The sequence below is a fragment of the Citrus clementina genome, unplaced genomic scaffold (assembly GCF_000493195.1).
Source record: "Citrus clementina cultivar Clemenules unplaced genomic scaffold, Citrus_clementina_v1.0 scaffold_2, whole genome shotgun sequence".
NCBI classification, from domain to species: domain Eukaryota; kingdom Viridiplantae; phylum Streptophyta; class Magnoliopsida; order Sapindales; family Rutaceae; genus Citrus; species Citrus x clementina.
Genome location: NW_006262688.1, coordinates 31,602,242 through 31,624,908, shown reverse-complemented (window position 1 = coordinate 31,624,908; position 22,667 = coordinate 31,602,242). Strand labels below are relative to the sequence as shown.

The following is a 22,667-nucleotide window of genomic DNA, read 5'->3' as shown; positions in this document are numbered from 1 at the left end:
TATATTCAATATTGATATTCACAGCATAATTTTTTAATATAACATTTTAAAAAAAAAAGGCCATCTGCCCAAGAAAAAAAAAACACTGAAGAAGAAGACTAAAACGAAGGAGAAAACTATGAAATTTTTCATTTTTTTTGGAGAAAATCAAAAGACAACAATATGTTCAAAATATTTTAAAAGTATTAATTTGTTTACTTTTTAACCTAATATTGTTAAATAATCATCTATTGAATAGTGAAAGTACTATATGGCTGTTTAGAATAATTATGTTATTTTATTTTACAAGAGAGAAACCTAAATAGTAATTCATATGATAAGTATTTTTAATAAAATAATTAATCAGATAATATTCAGAGTAAATAACCTCATTCTATTATGATACATCATTATTTATTAATCGTACTAAAATATTATCGTAATAAAAAGAACGAGGTATTCTATTATAATAATACTTGAAATCCTGATTAAATAATTTGGTATGTTTATCTGTTTTGGCAATTCAACCTGTAATTGCAGTAGATAAGATTGGTATGTTCTTCCTATATTTCAATTATTAAGCAAACTAACAAAAATCTTTGGTCCAAAATCATTAATCTCGAATTGAATAATCTGCTTAGAGATTATAAATTAAATATGAAGATTTCCACTTCATTCTGAGAACCTAACAAATTTGGATTTAGGTTATTTTATCCATAGGTGGTGATTTGGTACGAATACGACACCAATTAGTATCTTTAGGTTGATCGAAAACGACATTATCTTATCATTAATTGCGAAGAATCTATGTCACCCTTTCATAAATGCGTCGGGTTCAGGTTTGGAGTCTCGGCAATTCTTTGGGGGAAAGAAAAAAATAATAATAAAGGTTAGATGTTATCACAATTCACAAGCCAAATCCAATAATTGTGTGAGAAAAGAACTCATCAAACTTAGTCGCGATGACTTGGCTAAAATACAAAATGTTCACCATTACTCAAAAGGTCAAAGAAGAATCAACAAAACCATTTTTTATTAAAAAATTTGCCATGATTCATCACCCAATCCCTCCAAATCTTCTACCAGTAGGTAGCCAAAAAATGGAGTTATCAATTGTGGCCTTCATTTTATTCACATTATTGAATTATTAGGTTTCTTGTCCCCTTCTTTATCTTTAGAGTAAACCCACGTAAGCCGTGACGCATGCAATGCAAAGCTACTCGTATTTTTTTGCGTTGGCTTGTGTTATGTTTATTATTATAGTAAGTTGTAACAGTGTCTGACAAGTGACAATTGTCTCTGCTTCTTGTCGTATGTCTTTGAAACTATTAATAACGAACTCATGCAGCCCACGTTAGTTGTGATTTCTCTTGCCTTTGTATGTTTCAGTTCTGTTTCTACTCGAAACTGAAGCAAAATCAAGAGAACAGCGCTTGAATTTTGAGGTGTATAGTTGTTTCCTCTGTTCATATATGTTGTTATTGATATGTTTCTACTTGGTTTTATTTTGTCTAACTGCTGAGAAAATCTAGGAAATGAAAAATGGTTTTGGGTTCTGGATTTTACATTGTTTGGATTATGATAACGCTAGGATTTAAAATGGCAGAGGCTCGGTTATTATTTTAGTTATGAACCTGACATTTTCTCTCTTTCACTCTGTTTTCTCGGCAACTAAATGCAAGGTGGTCGAATTTCCTTTCGTTTTCCTGTACATGATCACTTTTCCTTATTAAAGTTCCATCGACAAAGGTTTAAATTTCAATGGGTTTGTTTTGTGTACATGAAGAGTTCTTACCATGTGAGTTTATTTAGTTGCGTCTGGTTGCCAGTGTTTTTGTTGTTTGAAAAATGAATTTGATTTGTTCTTTTTGCCGTTAGTTCATTGAGTGGAAAATCTAAGGCAGTTTTTTCGGGTGCCGTCTGTTAATTGAGTGGAAAATCAAAGGCAGTTTTTTCTACTAATTTACTGAGTAAACAGACAGAACTTCGTCATGCTTTCATGGTTTCTCGTATGCTGAAAGATATTATGCATGTACAAAGTGTCTTAATCAATTTGTGAATCTTTTGAAGGCGATAAAAATGGCTTCTGGGCCATTGGATTGGTATTGTCGGCCAGTGGCGAATGGGACTTGGGCAAAAACAGTGGATAGTACTTTTGGAGCATACACAACCTGTGCAGTTGACTCCCTAGTGATTTCCATTTCTCATTTGGTTCTTTTGGGACTATGCATTTTCCGGATATGGCTTATGAACAAAAATTCAAAAGCACGAAGGTATCGTTTGAGTTCGAATTGCTACAATTACATGCTGGGATTGTTGGCGTGTTATTGTACAGCTGAGCCTCTATTGAGATTGGTGATGGGTATCTCTATATTCAACTTGGATGGAGAGACCAGCTTTGCTCCCTTTGAGGTGGCTGTTTTTACCGTTTTATTTTTTCTCTCTCTTCTCTTTGCTTTCTTGAATTTGACATATGCCTTTAATATTTAGAATGTTTTACCCAAGATAAAATGTTCTGAAAGTTGATATTTTTAGCTTCAAGATACTTGCGAAATTAGTTAGATATTAAATATTACGAGCATATTTTCTCTGGTTGTCATTTTGGGTACATAATCAGCTAGAAAGCTGAATCCATTACTGTTGTTTTATTTTCCTAGATATGATATGTATAATTTGGTTTTGATCTTAAATGAAAATGTGTTTGAATATTCATTGCATTGCTGACTTGGGTATTCCAAAGCATAGCAGAATATGCAAATGCATATACAAGACTTAATTTCCCCGTTTCTTTGTTGACTTTCTGATGGTTAACTGATACCATTGTCTTTCTAATTGTACGACACGCAAAATGACTGCATCTTCTCTTGCAGATGGTTTCTTTGATCATTGAAGCTCTTGCTTGGTGCTCAATGCTTATAATGATTTGTCTGGAAACAAAATTTTACGTCCGTGAGTTTAGGTGGTATGTGCGGTTTGGAGTTATTTATGTTTTGGTGGGGGATGCTGTGATTCTAAATCTCATTATTCCAATGACGGATTACTACAGTAGGTTAGTTTTCCTGCTGTTAACAAAGTTATTCACTAAAGTGTATTTTGCTTTTCCTTCCACTTGTTTTGTTTTCTTGCTGAAACCCCAACATCAATGAAATTGATAAAATAATACATTGAAGCACTTTAATCAACAAATAAAAGGCAAGCTGTATCATTGGAGGAAGGATAAATGATATTTCTGTTGTATAATTACTATTAGATTGCATTTTGAGTTTCATCAGTTCTTTGTTTCTGGATTTCAATGATTTCGGATTGGTTCCATTAGATAGCCTTTGTGTTTGGAGGCCTCCGCATATTTATGGATTAATTTACTCATTGCAGAATCACGCTCTATTTGTATATCAGCATGGTTTTTTGCCAGGTCTGTTACTCTTTTTTATTTCTTTCTCCTGTCTTTTCATTCTTGTATTTACTTGTACTTCTTTGGCCTGTGATAATTCTAAGTGGTCTTGGTACTAAATTGGAGCCCCTGTAGAAGGTATCTATATTCCTAATCGGGCTCAGCTTCAGGCTGTTGAAAGTCACTAACTTAACCTGAAAAGACCACAGGGACCTGAGCCTTTTTTGGTTTAGCGGATCAGAATCAATTAACCTTGGTTCTATATTTGTTTCATTGGAAAGCTTAGTCATTTTGGTTTGTGCCCTGTTCTTTGTTGTAGGCTTTATTTGGGATTCTTATTTTGGTTTACATTCCTAATTTGGATCCTTATCCGGGTTACACCATAATGCAACCCGAGTTTGTTGACAATGCTGAATATGAAGCACTTCCAGGAGGAGAGCACGTCTGTCCTGAGAGGAATGCCAGCATACTTTCGAGTAAGTATTTTCCTTAATTGAGTGTTATTGTTGGCTAGACCGTCAGACTGCACAGCTTCTGAGATGTTTTCTAAAAGGAAGAAAATTAGCGTCACAGGAATAGTAATCCTATATGCCCCATAACAAGTTCTAATCTTTCAAGGTTTTAGTCTCTGTGAAATAGACTAAGGTGGACACTGGATTGTGCAATTGTTGCTACGTTTGATTTTCTTTCATAATCATGTAAGACAAAGGCCACTGTACATTTGACAATTATATCTGTCTATTGATGATTTCCTGTGTTGCTTTCTGTTAGGGATATATTTCGGTTGGATGACTCCGCTCCTGCAGCTAGGCTATAAAAAACCTATTACTGAAAAGGATGTTTGGAAGTTAGACACGTGGGACCAGACAGAGATTCTAATTGAAAAGTGTGCATTCATTGCTTCCCTGCCAATTTCTTGTCCAAGATTTTCAAAAATTGTGGCAGGTATTCCTACCAGGGGGAACTGAAAAGGCTGCTTTGACTTTTGCAGGTTCCAGAGATGTTGGATTGAAGAATCTCAGAGATCCAAGCCATGGCTTTTAAGAGCATTGAATAATAGCTTTGGTGGAAGGTATTGAGTAGACCTATTGTTCTTGCTTTTTTCCCTCATTTCCATTTGAATTAGACAGTTCAAGAAGGAATGTTCTTTCTAAAGTAAAGATGTTCTTATTAGTTTATCTCATTTAACTTTTCCTCTTAACATTTTCTGTAGATTTTGGTTGGGAGGCCTTTTCAAGGTACTGAACTCATTCCCTTTCCTTTATGGATGAAAAGTTTCTCCGAACCAGTTTAATTCCATAAGAGAACAAGTTAACATTCCAGGCATTCATGCGACAGTTTCCTTTGTTGATTATTAATTCTCCTCGCCATTTTTTGTGATTTTGAGTTTCGTGAACTTGAAGTTATTATGACACCATGCTTTTTGTGCATCCTTAATCTGTTCCTCACAATTTGTCAACTAATTGAACAAGTGAACTTTTGAATTGTGTCACCTGATTTTTTATTTTGCAACCTAAATTGCAGCATCCATAAGTGAAGCACAAGTAACAATGAGATAGACTTACAGATTACACTATATTTCTCAAAGCTTAGAGTTTCTCGTTATATATGGATACTATGAAGTGTGCAGCTCAGGGTATAAAGGACTATGGGATATTGTCAAAGATTGCTCACACTTGCATTTGAAAAATGGCTTCAGTTCTTAATGTTGATAAGTTATCCTCAACATTGAGAAACTCGTGGTCATTTGAGGTTTTTATCCCTTTTTCTTTTAGGTGTTTTCATTTTTTCATATGATATTTTATGAAAATAAAGAACTATGTTCTTTAATAGTAAACCATGTGAATGCTTGTGAATATGAAGCACCATTACTGCATGGATATCTGGTTTCCGTAATTTGTCTTAAAAATCTGCAAAGCTTCCCTCTAATGGAGTGAAAATTTCTGTGGAATGGATTATCTAAATTGCTTCAAGTCAAAAATAATCTCTACTTCATCCTCTCATTTCTCCTACAAATCTAAATTCTTCTTTGAACTTGTTGTAGATTGGAAATGATCTTTCTCAGTTTGTGGGCCCTGTTTTGTTGAATCATCTCTTACAGGTTTGTTTCTTCTCACCAAGACTTGTCCAGTGGGGGTTTCTTTTTTTACTACCTTATCTAAAATATAAATACATGAGTTGTTTAATTCTTTATGATACTTGTGATGAAAGAAAATCTTTTCTAATTTACTCTTATAATTTTTGTACATGTTAATTAACAAAAAGGCACTATTTAAATTGATTTTCTGTCTCTGTAGTCTTTTCTTTTCTTTCTAAGCAAAGAATAAGATGGACCTCCTTATGAAATGTGTGCATGGTGTCTGGACCAAAAAAATTGTAATCTCTTGTTTTGTTTTGCAGTCAATGCAACGAGGTGATCCTGCCTGGATTGGTTACATCTACGCATTCTTAATTTTTGTTGGGGTGGTACGATTCCTTCTTTCTTACTAAGTGATGTTGCACATCCTCTTTCTTATTCTGGTTTGGTAGCTTTTCTTTTCCCCTTCCCAATAAATATAAGATTTGCTGCACCTGGGTGCAGCTTGCTGATTCTGATAACTGATGGTTTGATTTAACTTGTTTTAGTCATTTGGCGTGCTAACCGAAGCCCAGTATTTTCAGAATGTTTGGCGTGTTGGTTTCCGGCTGAGGTCAACTTTGGTAAAATCATTTCTCTTTGTTAACAATGGGCGTGGGTTTGTGTGCATGGAGTTATGGTGAATCTGTTCTCGTGATTCCATTCAGCTACTGAACTTAGATTCCTACCTTAAGGTTCCAGAATGGGTTGGTCATTTCTAAATTGTTGCTTCATGATTTACCTTTTCTAATTTTAGGTGGCTGCTATATTTCGCAAAACTTTAAGACTAACCCATGAGGCTCGCAAGGATTTCCCATCTGGGAAAGTAACGAATATGATCACGACAGATGCGAATGCACTTCAGGTATGCTGTTTGTTTAACTGAAAGTAAAGCCACCATAATCTACAACTCTGAAATTCTTATATTTTAACTTTCTTAGGGAGATTTTTGTGGGGAAGTTTGAATTATTATTAATACACCCATTACATCTCTCAGCAAATAAGCCAACAACTTCATGGTTTATGGTCAGCTCCATTCCGCATCACAGTGTCTATGGTTCTTCTATACCAGCAATTGGGTGTTGCTTCGCTTTTAGGGTCACTAATGCTAGTGCTTATGGTTCCACTACAGGTAAGAAAGTTTCTTGCAGCTGTATTGCCAAATTTGTTTCAGTTTTATGATCAAGATAGAATGCATTATTATTGTTTTCCATTCATCCACTCGTATTGTAAGCCATACCTTACTGAACTATATGAGTTAGCCACATCTCCTAGTAGCTACCCACATAAGGTCTTTTTGAGAAATTAATCTTCGCGCTCAGTTAATACACAGGCTCACTACCAACAACATTTTGGTACTGCTACATTGTTGAACATGCTTTTATGTTCCTCTTTAATCTAATTTTTTAATTAGAAAAATTCATATACAGATCAGTACTTTTTATTGATCACTCTGTATGGTCCTCTCATTGTTTTTCTGAAAACAGACATTTATTATTAGCAAAATGAGGAAATTAACAAAGGAAGGACTGCAATGGACTGACAGAAGAGTCAGTCTCACAAATGAAATTTTGGCTGCCATGGACACTGTGAAGTATGGTCAAATTACATAAGCATTTTCCTTAGATTTCTATACAATATGATGTTGACAGAGACTGTTCTAACACTTCGCTGGAAAATGTTTCAGATGTTATGCATGGGAGAAGAGCTTCCAATCTAGAGTCCAAAGTATACGGCATGATGAGCTGTCATGGTTTCGCAAAGCACAATTCTTATCTGCTGTATGACACAGAACACATTTCTTTCTCATATCTAGTGGCTATATAATTTTCACTCCACAATTGCTGTATTGACCATTATATGAGAATACAAGTCTGACCCAACCGCCGACTCAACTGACACAACAACCAACAGTAAAATTGTATTTGTCATTGCAATTATATTTCTTGCTATTTTATCATCTTTCACATACATTTTATGCTTGCTTATTGATCTAAACTTAATCAAACAGGAATAATGTATGACCATGAAATTCTTGACCTATCAACTTATGGGAGTATATGGCATAAGCTTTGAATATGCTACATAAATAACATCTTTCTCTTATTTTGGAATCATTTGGATAATTTAAAATTTGCATTTACATTGACTGTTTACTATCCCATTCTTAGCTTAATATTCTTCTAATTAGATGCTTCCTCTTGCAGTTTAACAGTTTTATATTGAACAGCATCCCAGTTGTTGTGACGGTCGTTTCATTCGGAACATTCACTTTGCTGGGAGGGGATTTGACGCCAGCAAGGGCATTTACTTCACTCTCTCTCTTTGCAGTGCTACGATTTCCTTTAAATATGCTTCCTAATTTATTAAGTCAGGTGCAATCAATCTTTCCTCTCTTAGATTTATGCATTACCGACATGTGCTGAAAACACCACATTATTTCTCCATCTAGAGCATACATAATGTAACATTACCATTCAACTTACTATTTAAGGCTCTAAAACAGATTGATTTATTTTTAACATCTAGTTGTATTATATACCACCCTGCCCAATTAGAGCTTGCTCCAAGAATGCATCTGTATTGTGTTTTTTCTTTGGATAAGAAACGGGTAAGCTCTTCTGTTATCATGTTCAATCTAGACTTCAAAGTGGGATTCTGAATAGCCAACCATTGGTTGTATTTCTAATACATAAACATGTCCACGATGACCCAGAAACATCCAGATGATCTTTTCTTGGAAGGATAGGACAACAGTGTTCACTAACAAAGTCTGAAATGTTGATGTCATTAATTACCAGCCAACTACTGTAGATTAGTTGCCACAAGGAGCAGTCATTTGGCACAATCTAGACACCTGAGACTTATATACTCCAACCAATATAATCTTCAAAGATACACAATGTATCAGCATAATTGATGAAAATATAAGAAACTATCCCAACGAATAACTTAAAGAGATCCACTGAGTGCCTGCTAACTTTTTCATTTTTTAAGTACCATCTAATGCTATAATCGTTTATCAGGTTGTAAATGCAAATGTATCGTTACAACGTCTTGAGGAACTACTTTTGGCTGAAGAGAGAATTTTGATGCCTAATTCACCACTTGAACCAGAGCTCCCAGCTGTCTCGATCAAAAATGGAAACTTTTCTTGGGATTCAAAGGTAAATACTTGATCATTTTTCCCTTTTTTACCAGTGGTAAGGCAGTTCAAAGGCTGCAGAAGGCTGCAGCTCTGGTAATGCTCATTCTTAGTATTAATGTCAAATTCTGGGATCTGTTTAGATGATACCAGATTTCATTAAATTAAAGCATATACGAAGTTTGTATTATTTCAACAATGAGATTAAAAAAACATGAGAGTTCATTTTAAGGCACAAATAAAAAATAAATGCATTTGGTTGGTACTTCGGATCAACTTCATTATGATACTACTAAGGAAATTATGATACTACTAAGGAAGTGATATATGAGGCACCCTGCATTTTCCTTTGTTGAAAATATGGAAGTACTTTTTGATTGGCTATTTTGAAGGCATTAATGATTTATTAGTCATATTGTTACACAAATATATAGCTTTAAGAGGTTTTGAAACTCATGTTTTTTCCGGTACAGAGCCCTACGTTATCAAATATCAATTTGGACATACCAGTTGGCAGCTTAGTTGCAATTGTTGGTGGAACTGGAGAAGGAAAGACATCACTTGTATCAGCAATGCTTGGCGAGTTGCCTCCTTTGAAAGATGCAAGCGTTGTTATCAGAGGGACCGTTGCCTATGTTCCCCAAATTTCATGGATTTTTAATGCTACAGTGAGTTGCAGCTTGCTTTTTTTAACTGATATTTGATAATTGTCTTATACTTTCCATCTCTCTAGCTTCCTAGTGAATCCATTATCTGTTTTCACTATGCAATCTTCTGACCTTCAATTTACATTTTCTCAGTTACGTAAAAATATACTGTTTGGTTCTGAATTTGACCCTGCAAAATATTGGAAGACTATTGATGTCTCTGCATTACAGCATGATCTCGACTTACTTCCTGTAAGTAATTATACAAACATTTATCCTTGCAATGACTTCTGCTTATTCCAGAAAGTGCTGTAACAATCTTATACTTATTTCTCCAGGATCGTGATCTCACAGAGATTGGGGAAAGAGGGGTGAATATCAGTGGTGGGCAAAAGCAGAGAGTTTCTATGGCTAGGGCTGTCTATTCCAATTCAGACGTCTACTTATTTGATGACCCTTTAAGTGCTCTAGATGCTCATGTTGGACGCCAGGTATTTTTATTGCCTACTTGCCTGAGGCTCTTCTTTAAGGGCAGTGTGTTATGTTTTATTCTGAGGTAATAAACTGATTGGAGCGAGCAGTGTGTTGTGTTTTGAACCTAATTTTTTCCTGTGGTGTTTGTGTGGGAAAAATTCCTTGATTATAAAGTAATTTTTCCTTGTTTGTTAAAAGGAGACCGCCAATTATTTGTATATCCTCTCAAAATTATGCAGGATTGGTGCTTGAATAGTTCTCTGTGCTATTATTATCAAAAGCATGACCTCTGAATATTTATTGACAAGTTCATTGAAGTGCACACCACATTGATCTAATCTGAAGTTATTTCCAGGTCTTCAACAGCTGTATCAAGGAAGGGTTGCGTGGGAAAACAAGGATCCTTGTTACAAACCAACTACATTTTCTTCCTCATGTGGACAGAATTATTCTGGTTTCTGAAGGTATGATTAAAGAGGAGGGAACCTTTGAGGAGCTCTCGAAACATGGCAGGCTATTCCAGAAACTCATGGAAAATGCGGGGAAAATGGAAGAAATGGAAGAACGGGAAGAAAAGGATGACAGCATAAACTCTAACCAGGAAGTCTCCAAACCAGTTGCTAATCGGGTGGTCCAGGTGAATGAATTTCCGAAAAATGAAAGCTACACCAAGAAAGGGAAAAGAGGGAGATCCGTGCTTGTCAAGCAAGAAGAAAGGGAAACAGGAATTGTCAGTGGGAGTGTTTTGACAAGGTATTTTAAGGGTGTTATTTTCAGACTCATGCATTGTGAAATGTTTTCAAATCTGCAATTGCTTCAAATTTAAATAGCTTTTTCTAAGTCATAGTAAATTTAGCTTACAAGAGCATTAATCCTTTCCAGCTCTCCTTGTAAAATTTATGTATGACATTATTAGCGGCCCATGGCTATAGCATGAAACTGAAATTCATCAGTAAGACATCTTCGGCTGAATGTGGACCTTTAATGAAGCTTAAACTTGAATAGATGTCATCTCATGCCAGGAAGCACTGACCTTTCTGAAACAACCCAACTCTACTTTGACAGTTATTCAGATTATTACAGATGGGTCCACAGTTCTGTAAGTTTTTCTAGTGGGCACTTAATAACATGTATTTTCCACAGAGTAGAGCCTTTAGTTCCACCGTGCAGTGCAGCATGGAGCTCTCAGAATTCTCACAACATACACCCCATTGCAATATCAGGAATCTGTTTTTAGTTTATTTCTTGATGCTCTTCAGTACTTATTTTAATGAATTGTGAATTACCCAAAAATATCTTTGCAAAAAATCCTATGGTGGTCCCTTGAATCCCCTAAATTCAAAAACCAAGCACCAGGTGCTATTTATCTGGAAATCACTTCTGCACTAACTAGTATCTTATGACTTATCTTTTGATCCATTTATACTATTTCTATTTGCAGGTACAAAAATGCATTAGGAGGTCTATGGGTAATTATGATACTTTTTGCATGCTATTTGTCAACTGAAGTTCTTCGAATTTCAAGTAGCACTTGGTTAAGTTTCTGGACAGATCAAAGCACTTCAAAGAATTATAATCCTGGATTCTACATTGCCATCTACACAATTTTGGCTTTTGGTCAGGTGGGTCGGCTGTTATTAGATGGTTTGCATCAATTTTATTTTTACCTGGAAACTCATCCTTTTGCTTTAACTAATACTATTGTTTACTTTCCAACCTTCTTAACCGGTTATTCCAAGAATGATATTTTTCTTCTGTTTGATTTGACATAATATTTTTTTCCTTTTCCGGAAACAGCAAACGCAGTTATAGCCCAATCTAAAGACAGAAAGGGCTTGTTCTTTGTAACCTTGTATACTGGCATAACATGGTTTTAGTGGATGAAGTATGCTAATACATCTTTCTCGTCTCCCATAAAATTAATAGAGAATGAAAAGGAAATTTACTTCTTTTGTAATTTTCTTCCCTGGCAAGAACCAAAACTGTATTGAAGGGAAAATTTACGTTACTGTAATATCATTTTGACAACATAATCCTTATTTGCTGAATTCAGGTGACTGTGACACTGCTGAACTCTTATTGGTTGATCATTTCAAGTCTTCGTGCAGCCAAAAGATTGCATGATTCCATGCTAAATTCGATTTTAAGAGCTCCAATGCTATTCTTCCACACTAATCCAATTGGACGCGTAATCAATAGGTTCTCAAGGGATCTGGGTGATATAGATCGCAATGTTGCTAGTTTTGTCAATATGTTTATGAACCAACTGTGGCAGCTCCTTTCAACTTTTGTTCTGATAGGCATTGTGAGCACTATATCACTATGGGCCATAATGCCACTTCTTATCTTGTTTTATGCCGCTTATCTATATTACCAGGTAAATTCAATATTTCATCACTTAATTTAATTTTATTTATTTATTTTGCTTTTTAAATATCAGGAACTGTCTTGACTATCTAATATCTGTCTCCTGTTCCAAATATGCACAACTATCAAAAGAGCTGACTTGCTCCAGTTGTTTACTTCCTAACATTTTGGCACTCCTCATGCATTAATTTCCTTTAATTATATATTTTTAAAAACATGAATTGTCAGAAAGTTTTAGTTAGCTGTCCAATCCACCATACTACAAAGTTTTTCTTGTTTACAACATTTAATAAACATCTCCTTTTTCAATTTACAGAGTACTGCTCGCGAAGTGAAACGCTTAGACTCCATTACCAGATCCCCTGTTTATGCTCAATTTGGAGAAGCACTAAATGGTTTGTCAACCATTCGTGCATTCAAAGCATATGATAGGATGGCCAAAATCAATGGAAAGTCAATGGATAATAACATCAGATTTACCCTTGCAAATACTAGTTCAAATCGTTGGCTCACCATCCGGTTGGAAACACTAGGAGGCATCATGATTTGGTTGATAGCAACTTTTGCAGTCATGCAGAATGGAAGAGCAGAAAATAAGGTCGCATTTGCATCTACGATGGGTTTACTTCTCAGTTATACTTTGAACATCACCAATCTGTTGAGTGGCGTATTGAGACAAGCAAGCAGGGCTGAGAATAGTTTAAATGCCGTTGAGCGTGTTGGAACATATATAGATCTTCCTTCTGAAGCTCCGGGCATGGTAGAGAGTAATCGCCCCCCACCTGCTTGGCCTTCATCAGGATCAATAAAGTTTGAGGACGTCGTCCTATGCTATAGGCCCGAACTTCCTCCAGTCTTGCATGGGTTATCATTCACAGTTTCCCCAAGTGAGAAAGTGGGAATAGTTGGAAGAACTGGTGCTGGAAAATCTAGCATGCTTAATGCTTTATTTCGAATTGTAGAAATGGAAAGGGGGAAAATATCCATTGATGGTTGTGATGTCTCTAAGTTTGGGTTAACTGATTTGCGAAAAGCTCTTAGTATCATACCACAATCACCAGTTCTTTTCTCTGGTATTCACCGTTTTTAAGTCTCTGTTTCATTTAAACATTCCTGCATCAACCTGATTTTATCTGGTGATTGAATTGATATTGCATCAGTCGTGAATTTGAAAGATATCCGTAAAGTAATCTATACCTTTGTGCCTACATCATATTACTTTACACCCTTCCTTCAAAAACTTGACAATTATGATGTTCACTTTATTTTACAAGGAACTGTGAGGTTCAATCTTGATCCGTTTAATGAGCACACTGATGCTGATCTTTGGGAGGCTTTAGAGAGGGCACATCTGAAGGATGTCATCAGGAAGAATTCCTTTGGTCTGGCCACTGAGGTATAAAGATAAGCCATTCTTGGGTAGTAGAATTTGTTGTATTTCATTTTGGATAACTTTATGCTGCAAGAGAAGGGAAAAATAACATGCGCTGAATAAGATGTAACTTTACTTGTGTAAAGGTCTCAGAGGGAGGCGAGAATTTCAGTGTTGGACAGAGACAACTGTTAAGTCTTGCTCGAGCACTGCTGCGAAGATCAAAGATTCTTGTTCTGGATGAAGCAACTGCAGCTGTTGATGTCAGGACAGATGCTCTTATCCAGAGAACCATACGTGAAGAATTCAAATCCTGCTCAATGCTAATTATTGCACACAGATTAAATACCATAATTGACTGTGACCGAATTCTTGTGCTTGATGCTGGGCAGGTATGCTCGGAGACTTTAATATTTGCGACAAATATTGTGTTATGGGAGAACATTGAGCCTCTAACTAAATGAAATCCAGAAAGAAAAAGAACCATTTCTTGTCTGTCTAAATTTAATCCAATTTTTGCTGATTTGTCATTTAAGAACGTTCAAACTTTTCTTCAGGTTTTAGAACATGATACTCCAGAAGCACTACTATTGAGAGAGGACAGTGCATTCTCCAAGATGGTTCAGAGTACAGGGCCTGCAAATGCTCAGTACTTACGTAGCCTAGTTTTTGAAGGCAAAGAGAACAAGTCAGGCAGGGAAGAAACAAAGAGACAGGATAACCAGAGGAGATGGCTGGCCTCTTCCCACTGGGCTGCAGCTGCTCAGTTTGCTTTAGCTGCTAGTCTGACTTCTTCGCAAAATGAACTTCAAAGGCTGGATATTGATAACAATGATAATATTATCGGAAAAACAAAAGATGCAGTCATAACACTGCATGGAGTTTTGGAGGGGAAACACAATAAAGACATAGATGACACACTAGATCAGTACCAAGTTCCCAGGGATAGATGGTGGTCCGCTCTCTATAGAGTAATTGAAGGTACATAATTTTAGCACCCTTATATGACACAGCTTGATCATTCAAGTTCATCTGCAAAGTTCCATTCTATACATCACATACATCAGCATAAACATGTGCATAATTCTGCGACTGTTGTCATGATTTCAGTATACATTTGTTGCTAGAAAAAGAAGCTAACTAGTAAACTTATTTAACCGTAAGATGACCTTTAGATTCTCTAAAGAACTTGCAAAATTAATTTTCTTGTTCCAGGTCTTGCTGCGATGGGCAGATTGGGCCAGCACAGTCTTCAACAATTGGGGTGCGATTTTGAAGAAAGCTCCTTAGATTGGGACCATGTTGAAAGTTAGTTCTTGGAAAATGTTGATATTTCTATGTCCTCCTTTTTAGTGCTTTCGTTAAAGGTAGACAGTGGTATTAGAGATTGTTACCTTTTTCCTTTCTCTTTAACAATTGTTCACAAAATCCTTGACTCTAGAGTCTGGTATTAGTGGGACTTTGACCCACATTGTATTAGAGACAGCTTGAAATGTTAATAAAATGCCCAATTTATTTATATAATTTTATCTAAACTAAGATATTGTACTGTAATCCTGCACATTTCACTCATATGGCCATACTGTCTATCTAGATTATCTGATCCACAGTAATTACTTAACAAGCTAACTTAGCATTCAAATGTTGCTAGGAAGTAAATCAATAGGAAAAGGAACGATCTACTTGATTTACCAGTGGCGTATAAATCATTCATCTAATATTATCAACAAGGAAAAATCTGCTAGTATAAACATCCTAATTTAATCGACATACCTGAATGACTTCATGGAAATCATACATGCTGCTTCACATCATAATTTAACATATTTAATTCTCCTGGTCTTCTGGGTACTCTGGTGCATTGTGACGAGCTGCTACTTTGATGTGGCTGTGAAGAGCCTCAAAGGCCTTGGCAGAAGCATTTGAGAATCCCATCAATGCCTGGAATACATTGGGGAGGCTAGTTTTCAGGTTGTTAAGAGTCATGGCCTGGGTAATCTGGGCTGCATTCAGATACTTGGCCTTTTCGCTTTCCACCCGCTTCTTCAAGGCTTCAACTTTGGCAGCCTTGAGGATTAAAGGATGCTTTGGGCTCAACTCAGGGTGCTCAACTCCAACAGCAAAGTTCCCTTCAAACCTCTGCTCCATCTCAGCCATTGAATTAAACTCCTTCTGCAACCTTTTCTCAAGCCTATCAATTTTTTTGTGCAATTTCCGTTCCTCTATCTGCTGCAGGAATATCGCGTGGATGGCTGATAAGAAGCTATTAATGGCCTCTGAGGCTACCTGTATGCACATCAGATTAACAAAGGTTACTGCCTCAAGTGACTGTTTCTCCAACACTCCCAATTAGCTTCATTTTAGAAAGCTGAAATAAAATTATAAAACCAAATTGACCACAGTTTTCACTGTTCGCTTGGATGATCAGCACCTCAGACATATCTGTTGCTCAAACCCAGATATGGCTATGTTGATGATGCAGGACAAACACATCAATGCTATGTATCAGTTATTAAATCCTAACTTTGCATCCATGAGACAGAAAACTATTGCTCTTGTTTAGTTATCATGCAAACCAAGTGCCAAGCTAGTATAATACTTATTTAGTGACAGGAGAAGTGGAAGAAGTAAAAGCTGTATTGAGTTTTGACATTAATCTACAAAATTTACATGAATAGTTCCAATCTTTTAGTATTCAGGAAATATAGTAATGTCCAAAAGAGTATAAAGCAAAAGTACCTTCTCAGGTAATTTGTCAACAACAAGCTGCCAATTTTCACAGAGCCTACGAATTGTGGATGAGCAATTACTCTGTTGATGCTCATCCACAAGGCACTCAGTGAGTTTGATCCATCCAGATAGGGTTCTTACATAGTCTCGTTGAAATTTTGTAAGTTTGCAGAAGCTGTTGTACCACGAAGTGACCTCAGCCTCAAGCTGAGCTGTGGCCTGGTGATGATAATCAGTGGTAAAGTCCATGCTTTGATTATCAGTGACATGATTCAAGCGCTGCGAAATATGGTTCTGAACTTGAAGACATTCATACATCTTTCTCCACATACGCATCAGCCTATGTAGGATTTAAGCAAAGAAAACAAAGTTAAGAGGATGAAACGAAAGTATCCATTCTACATGCTGCTTAGAACATTAACATACTGAGTTTTCATCAATGTCAGAGAACAGCTTAGACCAGTTGAGAATTTTATTTCACAAGTACACAATCACCGCAGAGTTAATTTTAGCTTGTTCAAAGATGGTTCCATGATATGCTTTTTTATTCTAAATTATGGAATCTTACCATGCAATCTCCCTTTTTATTAAACCTTTTATAGGGATGTCATCAAACCTCCTATTCATAGCTTCACACAATTGGATTTGGAATAAACTCAATATTATATGGCTTCCTAAATGCCCAATACCAATTGATTATTTGAAAGAAAATGCAATTTAAACAACTAAAGTATTAATGACTTCATATCATCAAGATGATAATTGTGATTTGATGTTATCAACTATGTAAGGTTCTCCCCCATTTTTAGATAACGGATTAAATTGGTGATTGAGAAGACTAAAACTTCCTGGACAAACTGCAAAGGGTTTATGGAGCTTCCAAGAATCATCTTTCACATCATAGATTCTTTCAGTGGCAAATGAAGATTCAACAGAAGTAAGAGTTGACAATCTCTCTGTAACAACAGCTTTTAACTGCTAGTCACTTTAGTTCACTAAGGGGACAACTACCCACATATGAATTATAGCATAGATGACCCATGCAGTGACAAGCTTCATCAAAAATAGCATGGAACCAACAGTTGTTCACATGGTTTACAGTCATTTTGGTGAAGCAGAGAATTTAATCAGCCAAGTATAAAATGCCTTGCACCCTTTACTCAAGCTCTGGGTGTTTGTTAAATTCATAAAAAACAGTATGGAACCAACAGTAATTTACATGGTTTACGGTAATTTTGGTGAAGCAGAGAATTTAATCAGCCAAGTATAAAATGCCTTGCACCCTTTACTCAAGCTCTGGGTGTTTGTTAAATTCATTAAAAATGGTATGGAACCAACAGTTATTTACATGGTTTACAGTCATTTTGGTGAAGCAGAGAATTTAATCAGCCAAATATAAAATTTCTTGCACCATTTACTCAAGCTCTGGGTGTTTGTTAAATTCAATCTTCCCATTCTACATAAATATGATACAATGCCAGATGATATAAAGAGTTTATAATAGATAACGAAGTTTAAAACTTTTACCCAGAAATTAGCGTAGCCAGCTGAGGATACAGCTCCTTGTCGATGACGTTCAATATGGATGAACAAGTCTCACTTATTGAATGTTGCAGGCGCCGTATGTCAACCTCCAAACTGTCAACTGACAACCGAATTTTCTCAATCTTGGTCCAGTCATGGTTTTCCTCGTCTTGTTTTTGCAGTATCATGGATTTCTTTTCATGTTCCACTTTGGTTCTCTCTTCCTCCTACACAATGTGATTATTTCAGTAAAACATTAAGAATAACATATCTAAAAACAGAAAATAAAGGAAGAACAGTTATCATCACTTAAACAACCAAACCAAGCCTCATTAAGTGCTTGAACACAGGCAGACTAGAAAAGATTTTCCTTTTCCCCCCCTAGACCAACTTAAGTGAAAGAAATTAATTGAAGCTATTAATATACAGCTATTAGCCCCCAAACTTTGTTGGTTGGAGGGAATGAGAATCGAAAGAAAGGGGTGGAATGAAAGGGTGCGAGTGAAAGCCATGGCCATTTCCCATATTCAGTTAATGAAATTAAAAAAGGATAATAATAGCTTTCCTTTTGATAAAAAAAATCTATTCAGCCAAACTGGATGGAATTGGAAGTAGAGAAGATGGTAATAATTCTATAATTCCACATTCAATTCCTTTCTTTCCTTTTAAGTAAACATTCCATAGAAATAAAACATTTCATCCCTTAGATTTTGGTTTCCACCTGCTTTTTCCTTCCTCCTCATAAGATACTTGGCATTTATCCATCATCTTCATCTAGTATCCTAAGAAAGTGTTAACAAAAATGTTATAGCAAATGTATTTCTGATCCATTTTTTTCCCCTTCATGTTATTCAAGAATCGCACACTGTGACTATCACGTGATGATCTGCTTAGTTATGAGTCAAATGTCATTCTTACCTTTATTTCCTTGTAAAGTTTCTGCTCTGTTGCATATAATTTTGCAAGTGTGATGCAATGAGCTCCAGGCCCACAGGGTTCACTGGAACCACCCAAAGGGACAGCATCTTGTTTGAATTGAAGTGACCTAGAAGACCAACTCCATGACAAGGCACTAAAGACCTTAGCAGAACTGCTCATGTTCCCTGTCAAATATACAATTATTATAATTTCCAGGGAACTTGTGACACCCATGTCAATCAGTTTCCCAAAAAGAAATCACAGCTTGCTCAACTAAGTAGAAGTCAAAGTTCAAGATTCAATACCAAAAGAGAAACCAACTATTTACATATTTCCTTGAGCAACTACAGCAAGATCAACGGTACAACAATTAAAACAGAGTCATTCAAGTACAAAAATATGACAATAAAATGAGTACTGAGGGAGTGTCAACTTACAAGTTTCTACCATCAAACTTTTAATGTTAATCAAAATGCATTTGAGAAAAAGATATATATAAATCCTATATTTTAAAGGAGCAAGCATTTACTTTTGCTTTCTTCAAAATTATGAGGGGGAAAAGAGCCTCCTTTGTTGATGTCCACAAGAACAGCTATTTCCTTTCCACCAGCTGATGCTTTGAGGAAATAATCATCTAACTCCTTAATGATACCATCCAAAGTCTTCTTGCTCCATACTACCATGGCCATTTCTGCAGTGTCTTTAGTACAACAGCTCGTCATTGATGAGTTATCATCAACCAGTTCCACAGGCTGCTGTGGCTTCTCTCGAAGTTTATTAGGAATACCCTCCTCTTCACTATCTTCTTCGTCAAATTCTGTTTTAGTTTCAGCCCAGACTTCCTCTTCAACTTTTTCGAGTGTTTCACACTCTGTCGTCAGCTGCTGATCGGGTGAAGAAGAAGTAAAAGGATCCAAATAATCCCAGACAGAAGTTCCAATTTGAGGAGGTGGAGTACTGCTGCCAATTTCATTGATATCTATGTTTTCTTCATGGACAGGTTCATCTCTTTTATCATCATCAACCTTTCGCAAATCAGGACTAAAAGGTGGTGGTGGGGGAGGGGAAGGAGGCAAAGGAGGTGGTGACGGAGGCAATGCTGGGCCATGAGGAGGGGTACTTTCAAGCTCTAATGACTCTGATTCAGTGAATTGCCTAAGGGTTACGCCAGTATTCTTTAATGCCCTCAAATAAGCCAATTGAGCCTCAGCAAATTGTCCTCTAACTCCCACCAACTGTTTCATCGCTCTCTTTCTCTGCCTACAAATCTGTACTCTCTCATCCTTATCAATCCTTGACGTAACACACCCCATCTGTCAATTAAAGGAGTTTCTGCTATTTGCTTTTATTTGAAACTACATCAGAGAGCATAAACACAAATGCAGGATCAATTTTGCGGCGATTAAAACAAAACAAATGCCAAAAATATCTCTTTCCCCGACAGAACTAAAGTTTCCAAGTGGGTATGCTTTCTTCAAATGAAAATTTCAAAACAAGTAAGCTAAACCAAAAGCACTCTCCTTACACTGGAGCTGACAACAATATTTTTATTTTAAAAAAAAAGACAAGCTGAGTGCTGACATTAAAGAAGCACATGCATACCTAGAGAGCTACAACAGAAATCTCCAAACGGGCTAGCGTGTTCACTGATTTTCCAACCAAAATTGACCTCCATATACCCAAAGATGAAAAACCATCATCCTCAAATCCTTTGCTTGTACCTAACACTTCAAGCATTCCCAGCCATTTCAGCTGTTTCGTGACTCTCAAAAGAAGACAAAAGATACGCCACCCAGCTCTAAAAATCAAATATTTACATCTCCCAACAAACAAAAATAAATAAATAAATGAGGACAAAGGCTGCAATAAAAATAGTGAGAATATTAGAAAATAACAGTTCAAGGGAAGTAAAGAAATCAAGACAAGTCACAAGAAAACAGAGGATCCAACTGACTTGGAAACTGGCAGAAAAATGAAAGCAACAGCTGTCTTGTTTTCTTGTCACTGCTAACTGCTAAGTGCTAAGATTACAACGTAAATGAGGTTGGTTTCTATAGTTTGAAGAAAAATTTTCAAGTTTCGACACCGAGGGAGAAAAAGAGAATCTTTTGAAAGGGAAAAGTTTCAAAAGCCCCGGTCTCAAGTGTGAGTTTTTAGCTCAGTGTTCACGGGTCAGAGCTCGAGAACCGAGTGAAGTATCCAAAGTAGAAGGAAGCAGGCGCATGTTAGCAACAACCTGTTACTTTGTATATAGATATCCTTGTTGATGAAGCAAAAGCAAAACCAAATGCAAAGCAAAGATTTTGATGCACTAGTGCCTAGTGGCAAATTATTCAGACAGAAAAGAAAATATTACATGTCACGACCATCGAGTAGCTATGTCATTTGCATGCTTTACATTGATGCCTTTTACTGGTTAGGCGTGCACCTTAGCAGTATGGCCTAGCTTAGCCGCGGAAGTGCGTATTTTAGCATGCGTCATTATTATGTACGTTGCATCGGCAGAGAAGCCTAACACGCGATTGGGCTTTTGCATTCTTTTCGTTATTTAAATAAGATGTAATAAAAGTTTGCGACCCTAAATTCAATAATGAAAGAAAAGAAAACATGTGTTATATGCTTTTCTTAACTTTAATATTTAATAGAGTATTGTACGTCTTTTTATTAATTTTTATATTTTATAAAAAAAATTAATTCTATTGAAAATTTGAATACATATACCTGAACAATACCTAAAAATTTATCAAGTAAAAATTCAAAATTGTACCGCCATAAAATATGCGTATATTTTAGCATGAAGAAAGAGCGCAGCTTAGCACGATGGGAAATGAGTTTGACGTGTCATCAGCAAAAGAAAATCCAAGTTCCAAAGCCTTAATCCCAGTTTCAACACAGCTGGTTGTATACTTTCTTCTTCTTCTTCTTCTTTTTAATTCTTTTTTCTGGCTTTCTAAAAAGCACTTTAATCAAAAGCACGTTTCTACCTACCAACTATTAAGATTTGGCTTTATCTTCCGTTGGCTTTTGGCTCTTTTTCCATATCATCTCGCTGGCCTTGCGTGATTACTTGGCTTTGCTTATTTGTTGTTCTTTTCTTCTACTTAATTCTTTAATTTTCTTCTTTATTTTTTTTCTCCTTGAGAATCTTAAATTTTTAAGTTGACTAGGAAAATTCAATTAGGATCCTGCGATTGTGATAGGTTCGGAATTTAAATTCGTAATTTTGTTTATTTCAAAATTGAAAAAGTGATTGGTTTAAAATTGAGAATTGAATGAGGGTTATATAATATTTGATTGAGACATTATTTTAAAAATTTGGAGTGGGTCTGAGGTAACAGATGAATGGCGCCAACAGCATTTTAAATTTTTAATATTTGCTGCGCTGGGGCAGCTCATTAATTTTCAAAAGGGTTATTATTGGGCTGCATCAATAACCCAGAATCATTAAAATGCAGTTGGATTTGAACCTGTCTTTTGAGCGTCAATTAGAAACAAGGGCCTCAGCTCCCATCTCGCGGGCTTCCCTTCCATAACAGGCCGGCCTATCGGCCTCAAGCTTGACCCGCCCCAGCTAAAGACACCTGACGGACAAAGCTTGAGGCCCGTCAAAATGAAATAATTTAGTGAGTCGACCGTACCGATAATATTATTAGCGCTTTATCAAATGACAGAATTACGCGGATTAACCAAACCATACCGTGTGATAATACTATTTATCATGCCGTGAGTATCGTTACTCACTAAATTCTTATACATATTTAAAATTATTATTTTCTTCCCTCATATGTGTAAGTACGAGTAGGGTTGGCAAAAAAGCTCAGGCTGGCCCAAGCCCGCGGGCTTAGGCCCGGCCCTCACCCATGAGGGCCTGGACAAGGGCCCAAGAAAAAAAGCCCGGACAAAGCCTAAGCCCACTACTTTTAAAAAAATAATTTTATAAATTAGAATAATATAATGAAAATTGAAAAGTAATTTAAAAATAAAAAAGAAAACTTAAATTCTTA

At 36.2% G+C, this 22,667-nt stretch overlaps 2 protein-coding genes across 6 annotated transcripts; one reads left to right on the top strand and one right to left on the bottom strand.

Moving 5' to 3' along the window:
- The first annotated feature begins 1,324 nt into the window (after positions 1-1,324).
- LOC18052594 (ABC transporter C family member 12) lies at positions 1,325-14,989 on the top strand. Of its 3 annotated transcripts, XM_006448883.2 has the most exons (28): positions 1,325-1,424; positions 2,050-2,391; positions 2,850-3,028; positions 3,352-3,391; positions 3,690-3,846; positions 4,142-4,256; positions 4,362-4,442; positions 4,584-4,608; positions 5,415-5,471; positions 5,771-5,836; positions 5,996-6,070; positions 6,244-6,351; positions 6,484-6,618; positions 6,974-7,080; positions 7,174-7,267; positions 7,694-7,861; positions 8,513-8,653; positions 9,105-9,299; positions 9,432-9,530; positions 9,617-9,769; positions 10,108-10,505; positions 11,194-11,374; positions 11,806-12,129; positions 12,436-13,192; positions 13,394-13,515; positions 13,638-13,883; positions 14,049-14,472; positions 14,707-14,989. In XM_006448883.2, exons 2-28 carry the CDS (start codon positions 2,059-2,061, stop codon positions 14,802-14,804), a joined length of 4,878 nt encoding a protein of 1,625 aa, XP_006448946.1. In that variant the 5' UTR covers positions 1,325-1,424; positions 2,050-2,058; the 3' UTR covers positions 14,805-14,989. The 3 variants fall into 3 exon arrangements, with proteins under 3 accessions (XP_006448946.1, XP_024046810.1, XP_024046811.1); XM_024191042.1 differs by lacking the exons at positions 1,325-1,424; positions 2,050-2,391; positions 3,352-3,391 and having other exon boundaries at positions 2,946-3,028; XM_024191043.1 differs by lacking the exons at positions 1,325-1,424; positions 2,050-2,391; positions 2,850-3,028; ... (3 more) ...; positions 4,362-4,442; positions 4,584-4,608 and adding an exon at positions 4,899-5,122.
- Positions 14,990-15,152: 163 nt separating this feature from the next.
- Positions 15,153-21,585, bottom strand: LOC18052593 (nitrate regulatory gene2 protein). Of its 3 annotated transcripts, none has more exons than XM_024191044.1 (6): positions 21,431-21,585; positions 19,193-20,461; positions 18,664-18,848; positions 17,749-17,972; positions 16,231-16,561; positions 15,153-15,777 (listed from the first exon to the last, which is right to left on the bottom strand). In XM_024191044.1, exons 2-6 carry the CDS (start codon positions 19,974-19,976, stop codon positions 15,319-15,321), a joined length of 1,983 nt encoding a protein of 660 aa, XP_024046812.1. In that variant the 5' UTR covers positions 19,977-20,461; positions 21,431-21,585; the 3' UTR covers positions 15,153-15,318. The 3 variants fall into 3 exon arrangements, with proteins under 3 accessions (XP_024046812.1, XP_006448941.1, XP_006448942.1); XM_006448878.2 differs by lacking the exon at positions 21,431-21,585 and having other exon boundaries at positions 19,193-20,018; positions 20,266-20,498; XM_006448879.2 differs by lacking the exon at positions 21,431-21,585 and having other exon boundaries at positions 19,193-20,498.
- Positions 21,586-22,667: the final 1,082 nt, after the last annotated feature.

Bases quoted from the DNA above. Each gene is read 5' to 3' on its own strand.
- LOC18052593 (XM_024191044.1), bottom strand. From the start codon at position 19,976: ATGGGGTGTGTTACGTCAAGGATTGATAAGGATGAGAGAGTACAGATT. The intron at 18,849-19,192 runs GTAAATGCTTGC...TATATTTGACAG, and splicing joins TAATTTTGAAGAAAGCAAAA to GGAACATGAGCAGTTCTGCT. The intron at 15,778-16,230 runs GTACTTTTGCTT...ATGTGCATACAG, and splicing joins TTGACAAATTACCTGAGAAG to GTAGCCTCAGAGGCCATTAA.
- LOC18052594 (XM_006448883.2), top strand. From the start codon at position 2,059: ATGGCTTCTGGGCCATTGGATTGGTATTGTCGGCCAGTGGCGAATGGG. The intron at 3,847-4,141 runs GTAAGTATTTTC...GCTTTCTGTTAG, and splicing joins GAATGCCAGCATACTTTCGA to GGATATATTTCGGTTGGATG. The intron at 4,257-4,361 runs GTGTGCATTCAT...TGACTTTTGCAG, and splicing joins ACAGAGATTCTAATTGAAAA to GTTCCAGAGATGTTGGATTG.